A 14,419-nucleotide genomic window follows, 5' to 3' on the forward strand; every position below is an offset into this window, starting at 1 on the left:
TTTCTCTCTGATGATTGCCAAATGATTATCTGAATGCTGGGAAGCTGCTATGTCTTGCTGTGCTTTCCGCCTACTCCTTCTACTCCACCGGCTTAACTCTCCGCCTCTTCTGTCTTCTCCCCTCTGCTCCTCTCCTCCCTCAATTTCCTGCCGCCGCTCATCTGCAGACAATACTGGAGGAGGATCTGGAGGACCCGGTCTATCAGGTAACTTTCTGACCAATCACATTGCTGCTGCTGCATTCTATTCAGCTTGCTCTTCTCTGTGTGCACTGTGGGGAGACGGTCCTGTTTGGTTACAGTGTTAGACCTCTACAGATGTGTATGTGGACTCAAAACCAGTAGGAGATTTTCCAATGATGTGCGGTCATGGGTCTTATGTGTCTGTGTGCATGTCTGCCAGTCGGGGTGCATGATAAGCTGAAAGATGTATTACTTTTCTGCTTCCGGAATCCTTGCTACTTATATTTTCCCCGTCAATTTCCTTTTAATGAGAGCCTATTGACATCAATGCTGTTTGACTAATCACCTCTGCAATCTCACCACCTTTCTCTCAATTTCTTTATCTTCCAATTTCTCTCCTGCCTCTTGTTTTCCTCTCCTCCCTCTGCTGCTGACGTTGTAGTACATTGTGTTTGAGGCGGGACACGAGCCCATCCGTGACCAATCAGAAGAGAGCATTTATCAGGTACTCACAAGCTTGTCTGCTTGTGTCTCAGTTATATTCGTGTGATCAGCTGTGGTTTAGCCACAAACAACAAGAAGCTCTTTAAAGTGTAATCTTACATTTGCTTGCTACTAGGTACTAGACACATCACTCTTTAATGGGATGGATATTTTGTGGCCTGCTCATAAACTTAATGGCTGCTTTTTTTCACTCATAACAATGTACATAGATGAAATAAAAGACAGTTGGAATCTGAGGCAACAACTAGCTCCCGATCTCTAAGGGCCACGACAAGCCTTTCTTTGGGTGCACTCCTCAGAGACGTGGGTAGACCTCCAAGGGCTGAGGAGGGGGAGGGTACCCTGTGTGTGTGTGTGGAGGGGATGTGGAGGTTATTCCTGGCCTGCGTGTAAGGCAGACCCCTCCTCTTTTTCTCTCCTCCCCTTTTTCCATTCCAAAGGAGATGAAAGAAAGCGGGGGAAAGAAAGATTAATCACCAGCCTCTCGTTTGATCTTTAAATAAAATGGATTGAAAATAGACGGAGTACTGGCGCGTGCACAAACACCAACAGAAGATTGCACACACAAACACACACATACCAACAAATGGCCCCAACACACACACACACACACACACACACACACACACACACACACACACACACACACACACACACACACACACACACACATCAGGCATACTGTAAGAAACGTGAGCCTCAGCCAGCCTCTAGCCACAGAGGAACTAATGTATGAATAAAGATGGCAGCTTCTGGAAATAGACATGTGAAAGAAGTAATAAGGCATTGAAAATAAGAGACAGGCTGGGCTAGATAGATATCCACATACTTAATCAGTGCTATTTTTCATTTACCACACAGTCTGATCAGGACACGTCAAACTAGAGAAGAATAAAACTTTATTTGAAACATGTTGTCAGTGTGGAACAAACAAAGCCATAGATATTCCCAGGTTTCATATATCAGCATTTGGCAGTGCTCATTGTATCTTCTCATTGCACACACTGTCAAATCTATCTGCCTGTGTGACATAGAGATATTACATGTCTCCATGTGTGTGACACTCTGAGTTATTACATGTCTGTGGGTGTGATAAGCAGCCTTATCCATTCTTTATTAGGAAGAAAGAGACCATCACAGCAGGCCGATCGTCTACTGATTAGCTAGTAGATGAGTTCTCACTTCACAGATTTGAATTCTGATTATCCCTGCACACACACACACACACACACACACCCCCACACACACACACACACGCTCTACTAGTGATTGATTCGATTCCCTAGGAGCCAGGTTTCAGGGTTTTGTCTCGGCATACAGTGTGTCGAAGTGCTGTAACAGTGATGTGTAAAGACTTTTTCATTGTTTGATTAAACCAGAGGTAAGAGGCTCTCTCTGACTGTATTGGTCGATTGTGTAGGTTCCCACCAGTCAGCAGAAGGAAGGGGTCTATGACGTCCCAAAGCGACTCAGAGTGAGTGACCGTGTGTTTGCCCGTGTCCCACCACCCGTCTCAGCCTGCCTCCCCCTCTCAGACAAACCTCTCAGCTGTCCCACCACAAGTGTTAAGCTTTTTCCCCCTTCGGTGCCCTCTCCTTCATAGAGCCTTGTGAAGCTCTCATTCTGCAGCGATTCTACTTCCTGTTAACCACACAGTGATCCAGTGTGTCTTTAAAGTTTCCCTGAGAGGTTTGCTGGGACCCAGTGCTCTTGTGCAGTGTGCTGTGCTCCTCCTCTGCTTGTGCTGTAGCTGTGATGGCTGGTGCCCTTCTCCCTGTGCCCCGTGGTGCCTGCTCCTTCTGGTTAACTGGGATACTGTGTGTGAATGTGTGTGTTGTGTCATTTTTGCTCGATGAAGCATGCCGGGCTGTGGCTTGCCAGTGGTGAATCCAGTGCAAACCTGCATGACCTTATTCCAGATTGCGCTGAACACACGTTTTGTCACTGTCATCCGTCCTCTTAATGGATATAAATGATGTGTCTGATGTTAAATGTGCATGGCCTCATATTTTTGAATCCATATATTAGGATGTGCTCATGCATATAAGTAAGAGTGTTTGCAGTCTAAATCTTTACCACTTTTGTGTATGGGTGTTTACTGTACTCTAGTGTGTGTGTGTGTGTGTGTGTGTGTGTGTGTGTGTGTGTGTGTGTGTGTGTGTGTGTGTGTGTGTGTGTGTGTGTGTGTGTGTGTGTGTGTGTGATTGCCTCACACTGCTGGTGGTTATCATGAAAGATGACCTTGACCACTGTCAGGGCGCACTATAATTCAGCTGCTCTTTTATCTGCCTATAAAGATGCTAGTTATATTGTTGCCTGATTCAATCTACTAAAATCTTCACACTCCCAATAACCAGGCCCCTGCGCTGTGTGTGTGGTTGTGTTGTTTGTATGTGCATTTGTATGCAAACACTTCATCCCATGTTGCTGGTCTGTAAATCAGTGTTCCCTCAGTCTATCCAGAGCTCAGCGTGTATTCCCCTGCAGTGCTTTATTTTATCCTTAAACCGCTAAAACTGGACTCCCCCATGTCACTACTGGCAGTCACAATCCCACTCTTTGAATTTTGGTAGACATGGAATCAGTCTCGCCATTTTCTGGCTGAATATTATCCCCAGCTTTGGTAAGAAGCTTACAGGCGCCATAGTATTTCTGTACTCCCCTCACCCTGCCCACAACACATGCTGCTATTTGGATTGCCTTTGTGTTGGCAGGTGTCTGAACGTGAGCAAATCCAATATTTTCCTCTTGTTGTGCAACCAATTGGACTTGTCGTCCATTCTGGTTTTAAATAAAGCAAATTCAAGTCTTTTCTGCTTCCAAGACAGTCAGAGGGAGTAAAATAAGGATCATAGAGATAAACATGGATCATAGAAATGTAAGAATGTAGGTTTGTCTGACAGCTCGTATTGTCATTTAAGGATAATTACATTTGGTTTTAATATAAATCCAGACTCACAGAGGGCATAAAACCACTGCTGTGCTGCTCCGAATGGGTTTATTCTTTCAAGCGTGTTGCACCACAGTCAGTGATGTTACAGATGGTCTTTTCTATGAGAAGTCAAAATGCTACATTCATATCATATTCTTAATTTATGAACCACACAAAGACATTTCTGAAAGCTTAAACGTTTCTTATTTAGTGGAAAGTACTGCCGAAATATTAAAACAAATATTGCTAAAATGACTAGAAATCTACTTACAAATGTGTTGTATAGCATACACAAGTTAGATATGTCTAAATAATTATAAAATGTATGATGCACAACTGTCTTTGGTTGTTGGCACCTTGAAATGATGCTTGGATGTTTTCTCATCTTTCCTTTTGAGCCAACATGGCGTGAACACGGAGCTAATACCTGTTGTGACATTGGTAGGAGAGGTTCATCGTTTTCTCAGCAGAGGGATTATCAGTGGACAGTGGTGTTAGATGAGATCATTGCTGTGTGTGTGTACACACTGCAGCGAGGATGAAATGATAGCACTGGCAGAAATGCGACCTCCTGTCTAAAGCAATCTCTTCTGTTGTTTACTTTGTCACCTGCTTAAACGATGACAAATCAATAAAACACGCACACACAAACACACGCTAACACACACACACACACGACAAAGGGCCATTTCAATCTACTGAGCCTTTGACCCTGTAAGAACTAAGAGTGTGTTGAATCAACAGAAGCCCCCAGAGTCCACATGAAGAGGGCAGCATAATACCAGCCAAACACACCAACTGAAGTTATCAACTGAAATTAAACTGATGTATTACATTACTTATATATATGAACCATATAAGGTTTTTTTTTATGTTAAATATGTGCCCTGATTGGCTGAGCCTCCTAGTTTAAATTAAAGTTTCATTTAAATAGCCCCCTAAGTGTGAAGGGTTATGGGTTTTGCAGAGTGACAGATTGGCCGAGGAAATGACCCAAAGAAAGAGAATCGTCTCCACAGCCAGGTTGTGTTGTTGAGTTGTGAGTCTGTGTGTTTGTGTTTCAGGAGGTTTTTCGACCGTTGGCCAGTGTGATCAGTCAGCCGGTAGGGGATCAGCAAGGTGGCGTTAATTAAAGGGGCTGCGATAATTGTATGCAGAACACATGTGCACAGGTAATTACTGTTTCCCTGGAGATGGGTAATTGATAGGTGGCGGCTGTACTGATAAAGATAAAGGGCTGCGCAAAGAGATGGTGGGAGTGTATAATGGGCACAGAGGGATAATTGGCAGGGCAAGAGAGAGAGGGATGGATGCAGAAAGATTGAAAAAAGAAAGCTAGAGGAATGGGCAGCAGTACACTGTAGCTTTCAAGGCTAAAAGTAAATAGTATGGGTTTCAAACAAACTGTCAGATTCATGTTAAGGTTAGGTACATTCGTCAGTTGGATTTGAGTGAACCATTTTAGTCCTGTCAGATTAAAACATCCTGTTGAAAAATGGGACAATATTTGCAGAACTGATTAGTGTTTAGCAAGCTGTTATTGTTCTCCAGCATCAGCTAATGATGACCATACTTCATGCTTTCATCCAAAGAAAAGGACACACTCGGCAATATTATAGTGCACCAACTACTCTTGCTTTGCCAGACCAATCTGCACATCATGTGTCCGTGCCAGTGCTGGCGGAGGCTCTGGCAGAACCCATCATCATTCTGCTGTAGCTGAATAAATATTGGAGGTTGTTTGTACAGTCCGATTTCTCAGCGGCGGTGCAAAATATATGCAAATACGGCAGTATGTTTTTTTTAAGCATAGTTCAGAAGCATGAAGGCTAATGCTATACCATCTGTTGGCTGCACAGACCTCATTTTTGCTTTGTATCATTGGGATTGGTTGCTGATAATAAAAAGATAAAACAATGACCTTGTCCTTGAATTTTTAGATTGTAATTCACCTTAATGGACATCGGGCTAGTGATGCCACTGAGAAAGCAAGTGGAAATTAAAATAGCTTTCCCAGATATTATTACATACTCCTTCCTTTTGCTTTCACATATAACATTTGAGTTAATCCAGCTCCTCTTACTGCCTGCCTGTCAGTCTGTTTCACACTGACGTTCCAGACACAGGGGAGCAGGCTTTACAGAAACTCAAAAGGGTTTATACCCCAGCTCAGTGCTGTAGTATAGACTAAAGGTAGGGATGATCTTTAAACCTTTTTTACTCTTGACTTAGGCTCTAAGTTTGGCAAGAAAGATATTGCTCTGTGCCTGAATGTGTGTACATGGGTTTGTTGTGTGACTGTATCGCCATTATATTCCCCTCATCTCACCTCTCACTCATGTCTTGCCACATCTGATTGTATGCAAGAAAACTAATATTCACATTTACATCTCACCAGCCATCTAACACTGGGGTTTTGATTGCAGAATGGACATCAAAATACCCCCCACAACCACCATCATCATCAACATCATCATTTTCATGACCAGCCCCTCCAACAAGAACAAAGTCAAGAGCAGCCGCAGCAGGCAGTGGCAGATCTGATAGACTTAGACCTGGGACTGGTGACTCAGGTAAGGCACTATACCAACATATCGCAGAAGCACAGTGCTCTTGTTTGCTCTTGTGGATCAGGCAAAGCTAGAAGGGTTTATAGTATTTGTGAGCAGGGAACCTATCCTTCAGATGATTTCCTGTCTCGCAAAACAAACCACTTTTGTTGCTCTCTGGACACAAGTCACCTCAACTGTTGACCCCTGTCATGTATTGAAAAAAAAACATGCAACCTTGCTGTTGCAAAGTAACTATGTTGAGGGAGAAAGTTACATCTGTGAGAGAACAGAAACACTCCAGCAGCTTTTTGCAGAGGTTGTTTGAGGGCAGGTGGACGTAAAGGTCAGAGCGTCTGTCAGGGAGCGGGTGGGGGTCAGCGGACATCTCGCCTGCAGACACACCTGCAGAGTCAAGCTGCTCACAGTGCATTAATAAAGCATTCATAACCACAGCAGTCTGACCCCACCACCACATTTAAAGAGTACAGGGTCAAGAGATTGAACTAAAAGCCGACAGAAAGTCTATAACCAAAGATGGCAAAAGTACACACATCCTTACAGATAGTACAGATACTCGTGTTTAACAATACTCTGGTAAAAGTAGCAGTACTGACTAAACTTCTTTACTCAAGTAAAAGTAAAGAAGTATGGGCTTTGAAATGTACTTAAGTAAAAAGAACCCATAACTACCAGCTGTTTTAAAGAGTACCTGACCTCACTTCATATTAATAGAACAATAATGTCATTGTTAGCTAATGAATGTTTCCATGCTGAACAACGGCAACATGACAAAGTTCTCATTGCTCCCTCTTCTTTAGAGAAGACCAGGAAATGATGGATACACGGATCGTGTTCAAATCAATAGGCACGCAATGACTCTAAATAATAATGATCACGCCACCAAACGCAGATTAAAACTAAAGTAAGCAACCTGTCTTGAAAATGTAAGAAGTAGAAAGTACAGGTATTTGAGTTAAAAATGTAAGAAGTAAAAGTAAAAAGTCGTCAGAAAAATAAGTAGTGGAGTAAAGTACTGGTACCAGAAACATGTACTTAAGTACGGTAACGAAGTATTTGTACTCCACTTCTTCCCACCTCTGTCTCTAACGGCCCTGACACACCAAGCAGTCACCAGAGAACTCGCCGACGCCGACTGTTGCGTCGCCGTGTTCTCCTGCGTCTTGGCCGTGTGTCGCATGGCCATGTGCCGCCGACTGACGCAACAGTCGGCGTCGGCGAGTTCTCTGGTGACTGCTGGGTGTGTCAGGGCCTTAACGTCCCACTACTTCCTCTACTGTTGGAACACTTCCTCAATTAGCATTCCAGGTTTCTGTTTAAAGAACATTATCAAAGACACTGTGCTATTGACTCAGAGTACAGAGCAAAACAGGAGGGTGTTTCTTAAAATGTGTTTTGCAGTTGAATCCTAGTGACTAGTGATTAGGTCATCAGTTCATTTTGCATATCTTAGCTCGTCTTGTTGAATTGATCTTTATCTGCTACATTAGACTCTGCAGCAACAATAGTACATATTACAGCCTCCTATCTTCCTCCACTCTTAGTACAAATACCCATTTAGACCCATGACTGTAAAACACCATGCTCGCAGATCCAATTTCTGATAGATGTGAAAAATAACTTTGTGACCTACGAAAGTGAACGAGAGGCAAGATATTCTAAGAACATTCATTATCTCAAAAGAAATGATCCGCATCTATGATTTATGCAAATCTCTGACCATGTATTCAAGGCTTAAATTCCTTTACGGCTAAAAATAGTTTGCTTCACTTGCCACCGGCCTAAAGATATTATTAATGTGCAAAAGGGGGGGAGATACTAAAGAGAGGGATCATTGGGAGACTATGAAAGGAAACAGAACAAATTGCGATCAAATAGAAAGACTGCTGACTTTGATAGCTATTCCCTCTGAGGCACACCACACATCCTCTACACCAGTGGGACCATAATGACTTGTCCTGGAGAAGGCAGTGGTACAGTAATGATGCAGGGGGTGTGATAGGCTGCTTTTAGACGAGCTGATGGAAAGCATCTTCATGTGGGGCAGATGAGAAAGAATGTGTTTGGTTCCTCTTGGGATTGTGATAACTCTCGGTAGGTATGTCATCATAATCAATCATTTCATCTCATTATCCCATCTCTCCTCACCCTCCGTTACCTCGTCTGTGTTGCTGCCACAGTGCTCAGGTAGGTACCACAAGTATACCAAGCTAAGTGTCGTGCTGCATGGAATAGGTGTCGCATGTTGCACTGGAATGTAAACTGACCCAGATCATATATATAGTGAAAGCTGTGTTTTTGTATCTGACTGGGAGTACACTTTCTCTTGTTCTCAGAATATCAACCAATTAGAGATTTTTGGAGACATGTCCACACCTCCTGACATCACTTCTCCATCGGTGAGTAACCGTCGTGCGTGCACACGGTCTGTGATTCACATCTCACATAATCCATGTTTCCAATGATGTGTTTTTGCTCAACCCCACAATAAATCACATCCCGCACAGACCCCCGCCTCTCCAGCCAACATCCTGGACCCGTTGCAGGGTCTGCAGGGTCTGCAGCATCCCGCGGAACTGTTTTCTCCCTTCAATCCGTCTGTGCCCTCAGGTAGGACCTTGTTCATTGTCTGCTTAAATACACCACTGCTACCAGCGGAGGGGAAACAAACGCAGCGGGAGAGAGGGCGTCGAGAAAGGAGATGAAGGGGACCTCGAGAGTCAGAGGAGAGAGAGAAGAGGGGGGGCTGAAATAAATAGAGGGGGACAGAATAGAATTGAAATGTAGATGAGGGGGGTGGAAAGAGGAGAAAGGTGGTTTTGGTTGTGCGTTGAATATGAAATGCATCATTACCTTGCTGCCTCAGATGCTGCTAACGTACCTGTGGCTGAAGAACGCTGGTCAGAGGAAAGTAATAAAGCACGCTGAGATGATTGTAGGGAAGAGTCCTCGGCACGCACGGGCTCTGTGAATTAGACGTGTGTGTATACCTCACAATTGTCCTTCTTTACTCCCCCCTTTCAGTCTCCCTTCCTCCTCTCTCTGTCTATATATGTCAGTGTTACCAGATAACATGTGAGCTCTTCCTGCTGTAGGTAGCAGCCAGAAACCGGAGACTAGAGAGTGCGTAACAGAATGAGCTTCTGCTGATGAGTTTGAATGATTTTAATGAGTGTGTGGGGCTCTTCCTTTTCATAATGACTCTCCCTCATTCTGGAGGTAATTATGATAGTCCACCATGACCATCAAGAGACACCACATTAGCTGCAGGCAGAAGTAGGGCAGCACTCTCTGGTGATGCATGGGTTATCATCTGTGTGTGTGTTTGTGTGTAGAAGAAAAGCAGTGGTGAGCATGTACACTCTATATTTAGATCACTTCATTTGACCTCATAAAGATACAGACAATATCTACATTTCCTTTTTGTTTTCCTCCCCTCCAGGTTATGTGACAATGGGAGCGGTTCCCCCTGGCCACTGGTCCCAGCAGGCATTTGCTGGCCAGACGCCGCTGGCCTTCGGGGTCCAGTCTCCTCTGGGTGCCGTCGCCCAGGTGCTGCCAGGCGGCCAGCCTCTCATCTGGGGCCAGGCCAACCTCTTCCCTGCCACCCAGCAGCAGTGGGCAGCCATGGCGGCCGGAGCCTTCTCCCCCACAGCCTACCTCCCTGCCCAATCTATGGGCACTCTGCCTGCCGCCATGTTCCAGACTCTCACCTCCGTCACGTCTTTGACTCCCGCCGGCGAGAGCCATTTAGGGGCTGGAGCCGGCGCCTCAGCTTCGTCAAGTCCGCAGCACGGGGACAGGGCGAGGATGATGGGAAAGGAGATGTTCAAGGTGGGTAGAAGTCTGATGATATTAGAAATATAACAATTAGAACTCTATTTTGTAGCGTTTCCTTTTTAGAAAGGGTAGTCATAAGAAGAAGACTGACTTTATTATTTAATGAATTTAATAAAATTTAAAAAATTGATATTCATGACACAGAAGAAGAGAAAAAAAGGCCAGCAAATATCAACCAGAGAAACCAGGAATAGTATTTAGTATTTTTTCTGTGGTGTTTTGGTGAATCATAGGCTTTTATTGGTTGGTACGCACTAGAAAGATGAGGGAGTGAAGAAAAAGATCGAAAAAAATATGCTGAGATCCCCGACATGTTATATATTGGGGACGTTGTGGACATGGTAGGCGCTGTAACTTGGCCTTCTTAGTGTTTTGCGGGGGCTGGGCACAACACTAATTGATTTATTATGAGCCTCTGTGGAGTTCTTTCAGTCAAAGCTTCAGGATGATAGAAGCAACGTTAAAAAAAACATAATAAATAATAGATATTGATTGCCCCTACAGTGAGTCAAAATGTTGAAGTCACATTGCCCAGTACTAATGTTTGTGTTCCTGACCAATATTTGCCTCCCTCCACAGGACTTCCAGCTGGCGAAGCCCCCTGCCATGCCCTTGAAGAAGGGGGAACAGCCCAACTTAGCAGCGACCTCAGATGCATTCAGCTCTTACTTCAGCCGTGTGGGCCAAGCCCAGGACACGGATGACTGTGACGATTTTGACATTTCTCAAATGAATCTGACACCAGTCACCTCCACAACACCATCCACCAACTCACGTAAGAACTCTGTCGGTCAGTCTGTTCTCTTAGTAACGCACTTTCTCTGTAGCTACGTCTGACTCAGCTTCTCCTCCTCTGCAGCACCCACCCCAGCTCCCAGGCAGAGCTCACCCTCGAAATCCTCCGCCTCGCATGTCAGTGACCCCCCCACTGACGCCACAGACCCTCCCACAGACGACTCATTTGGGGAAGTAGAGGGCAGTCCAAGTCGCAGTGGAGAGGAAGATGCTGTAAGTGTGTGTAGTTGCGTGTATGTGTGTGTGAGGATAGTAGAAGTGGTGTGTGTGTGTGTGTGTGTGTGTGTGTGTGTGTGTGTGTGTGTGTGTGGTGTGTGTGTGTGTGGTGTGTGTGTGTGTGGTGTGTGTGTGTGTGTGTGTGTGTGTGTGTGTGTGTGTGTGTGTGTGTGTGTGTGTGTGTGTGTGTGTGTGTGTGTGTGTGTGTGTGTGTGTGTGTGTGTGTGTGTGTGTGTGTGTGTGTTGTTATAACCTGCGCAGTGTGTGTAGATCTGCTGATAAATAGCCTCTGTAGCGATGTTGGCGGGCCAGGTAATCACTCTGGCTGATTAGGGGGCCAATGCTGGTGTGTGTGTGTGCATGGTGCATGGTCAACACAGCGTTAAATTAGCTGGAGGAATTGTCAGAGACATCATTAAGCTGTTATTAATATCAGCCAGGTAGCGTCCATACATCACTACTTCTACATGGACACACTCATCTCTGGTGAGATAGAGGAGGGATAATGCTCCAATTCTTCTTCTAGGGGCAATTAATATTTATTTTACCAGCAGCACCTCGATTTAAGTGAGAAAGTGAAAGAAATTAAGAAGAGCTGAGAAGATAATAGGTTTTTAGCGAGGGGGGAGAAACTCCCTTTGCCTTTGACCAAAGCCCTTGTAGATTAAGTGACCTTCCAAGAAACAAGACTTTTGTAGTGCTTCCCCTGCCATTTCTCTTCCTGTCTCCCTCTCTCTTTTTTGTGTTTCTTTAATGCTTGCTTCTTTCTTTCTTTTCGTCTCCACTCCCCAGACATGAATCATTAGTTTTACGCCTTCAATCCGGCAATTCTTTTGAAAGAAATAGACCTTCACACTGCTGAAAATGTCACCAGGCCCCAAATAACACACAAAAGCGTTACAGTATCCAGAGAAATGTGCATTGGTCGCGGCACTCAGTGAGTGAGTGAGTTTCGTGCAAAGGTTACAAAATACGACGGGAAGACGGAGCGAAGGCGAGGTGGGAAAAAAACTAAAGTGTATTTGGAAAAAAGCAGCGCATCAACAGAACTAAGGTTTTTAATAAAAGAGAACAGTAAATTAGCGCTCGTGTGTGATTGTGTTTGTATGATTGTGTGCAATTGAAAAAGTGTTTCTGAAAGAGACAGTGTGGGCTGAGGGTTCTCTCTGTCCTTATTCCTTCTTTAGAGTATTGACACCTTTTTCTCTTTTGCTTCCTGTTTACTATTCTGCGACCCTTCTTTCAGATGTATTCTTCTATGTCTACTTTCTAATCCCCTTTATTTCCTTCTCCTCTTCTCCTCCATCGACCCTTTCTTCCCATCTGTTCTCTCCCTTCCTCCCCCTCTCTAGGCATGTGGCTCTGGGTCGCCCTGCCCCAGTGAGACAGCAGAGCCGAGCCCAGACCAGGCCAGTCCAGAGGCTGGGAGCTAGATAGCAGCAGGGCAGGGTAGGTATCAGTCCCTCTCCTGCCCCCCAACTCCTCCTCTTCATCTCCATGCCCTTATCTGTTCTTCTGGCTGACCATTGTACCTCCCACTGACATTATTCAGGCTGATCTCTCCGTGTGCTGCACCTTTTTTCTAATTTTCTCCTTCTGTTGTGTCTTTGGTTTCAATTTCACACTGTTTCCCTCGTGTAGGCATGCTCGAAGGAACGCATGTGTTCTGGTTATTTGTTGTGTGTGTGATTGTGCATGTATGAGTACATTTGCTTGTGTTTCATTTTGTGTGTCGGTAATTTTCGCTGTGACCTCACCTGTAATTTTGTAAGTATATATCTATAATGGTGTGATAACATGTGTGATTCTTTTTAATTATTGTGTGAAGATCTCATCCCGTATCATCACTTTGGCCATAGTGCACTGTGCCCTCATTGTGTCTTTGTGACGTGTCCCTAAATCAAGCCCAGTTCCCTAAATAGCGCACGTCTCACTTGCAAAAGGCAATAGTGTGTGACAGCCAATCAGAAACGGTACACTTCAGTGCACAGGACGTCATCTGGGATTTGCCAATGTTGTGTGCAATATGCTGATCTCGGATGTTTAGTTTAATTTAAAAATGATTTGTGCTGTCATTTTTATGCATTATGTATGTTACATGATGTAATGTTACTAATATTATGTGCATTACTGCAAGAGGATCAAACTGAGAAAGACCAGCAGCTACTATTTCAACTCAAGAAAATGATGATGTGTGTGTGTGTTTGCACACTTTTTGCACATCAATGCACATGGACACTCCCAGAAAACCTACCTAGGCTGAAGATTTCTTATAACAATATGTCAACATGCTGTTTGCCTAGGAAACAGACAAACACACACAACCACACACAACCACACACAACCACAAACACCAAAGAAGAGAGACATTCTGATCCCTGCCCCCCCACCCGGTTCCCTCGCCCACACAACTCCAGAGTGTGGCCCCTTAATGATAACTGCTGGCACTCACACGGTGAAAATGTAATGGTTTTGTTTTCATCAGCTAATACTGGGGTGCCAAGATTAATGGCTGCCCGGGCATAATTGGCATTAATTAAAACCCAAGAAGCCTTCAAGTCATTTCCCTGCTGAGCAGCCTCTTGCCGCCCCCCCCCCCCCCCCCCCCCCGTTGGCCATCGTCCTCTCATTCAGACGCTCTGAAAGGGACAGCAGGTGGATGTGAGCCCTAAGTGGGAGGACGGATTGTGGAGAACTGACTGGTGGACTGCTTTGGTCCTGGTCCAATGAAGCTGCTCCCATATGGTGTTTACTTGCTCAATCACATCGACTTTAGACAACTCCCCAAACACCCCCTCACACACACACCTGAGCAATCGGCCACTTATTCCCCAGACAAGCACACCTGTGATCGATACTGTCACCACCTGTGCTCATATTGGAGCCAAACATATGTGTGTGTTTGCTGCTGGGCATGGCCGTCTGTCTTGTCCTCCCACAGTGTGTGGTTGGACAGACATGCGTTCAGGCTATTGGGAGTGTAAGTGTTTTTTTTTCTGGGTTGATCTCATCATGTCCAGCGAACGCTCCCGAGTCCCAGCCGTGAAATGGCCTGCTTCCACGGTTCACTGAACAATCTCACATAGCTGCCCCTGCCCAGGGCCTTCCACTCACACACGCACATAAATGTCCACACGTGTACCAGCCAGGCCAGATATCTTGGCCTTCAGGCTAGTGCCACGCCGGCAACATCGCTCATACCTCCGCCCATTCCCCCTCCCTCTCCCAGCCTGAGGTTTATGAGGCTGAGGCGGCCGTGCTTGGCGGCGCTGGTCACATGATGCAGGATGTCACATGATGCAGGATGACACCGCCGGGCTGTGGCTCTGCTGAGGGCTGAGCGATGTGTGCTGGCTGTCACTGCTCGTCCCAGCCTCTCT

The 14,419-nt window shown here is 45.2% G+C and overlaps 1 protein-coding gene across 1 annotated transcript in view; it reads left to right on the forward strand.

The window, feature by feature from the left end:
• dab1a (DAB adaptor protein 1a) overlaps nt 1–14,419 on the forward strand; it is a 69,024-nt gene that overhangs the window by 51,161 nt on the left and 3,444 nt on the right. Inside the window, exons 7-16 of the mRNA XM_034146113.1 lie at nt 168–206; nt 625–687; nt 2,107–2,160; nt 6,045–6,191; nt 8,525–8,587; nt 8,696–8,798; nt 9,631–10,022; nt 10,608–10,803; nt 10,888–11,036; nt 12,392–12,488. Coding sequence (XP_034002004.1) covers nt 168–206; nt 625–687; nt 2,107–2,160; nt 6,045–6,191; nt 8,525–8,587; nt 8,696–8,798; nt 9,631–10,022; nt 10,608–10,803; nt 10,888–11,036; nt 12,392–12,472 — 1,287 coding nt within the window. The 3' untranslated portion in view covers nt 12,473–12,488. The remainder of the gene's footprint in view (nt 1–167; nt 207–624; nt 688–2,106; nt 2,161–6,044; nt 6,192–8,524; nt 8,588–8,695; nt 8,799–9,630; nt 10,023–10,607; nt 10,804–10,887; nt 11,037–12,391; nt 12,489–14,419) is intronic.

Source organism: Trematomus bernacchii, unplaced genomic scaffold, assembly GCF_902827165.1.
Source record: "Trematomus bernacchii unplaced genomic scaffold, fTreBer1.1, whole genome shotgun sequence".
Lineage (NCBI taxonomy): Eukaryota > Metazoa > Chordata > Actinopteri > Perciformes > Nototheniidae > Trematomus > Trematomus bernacchii.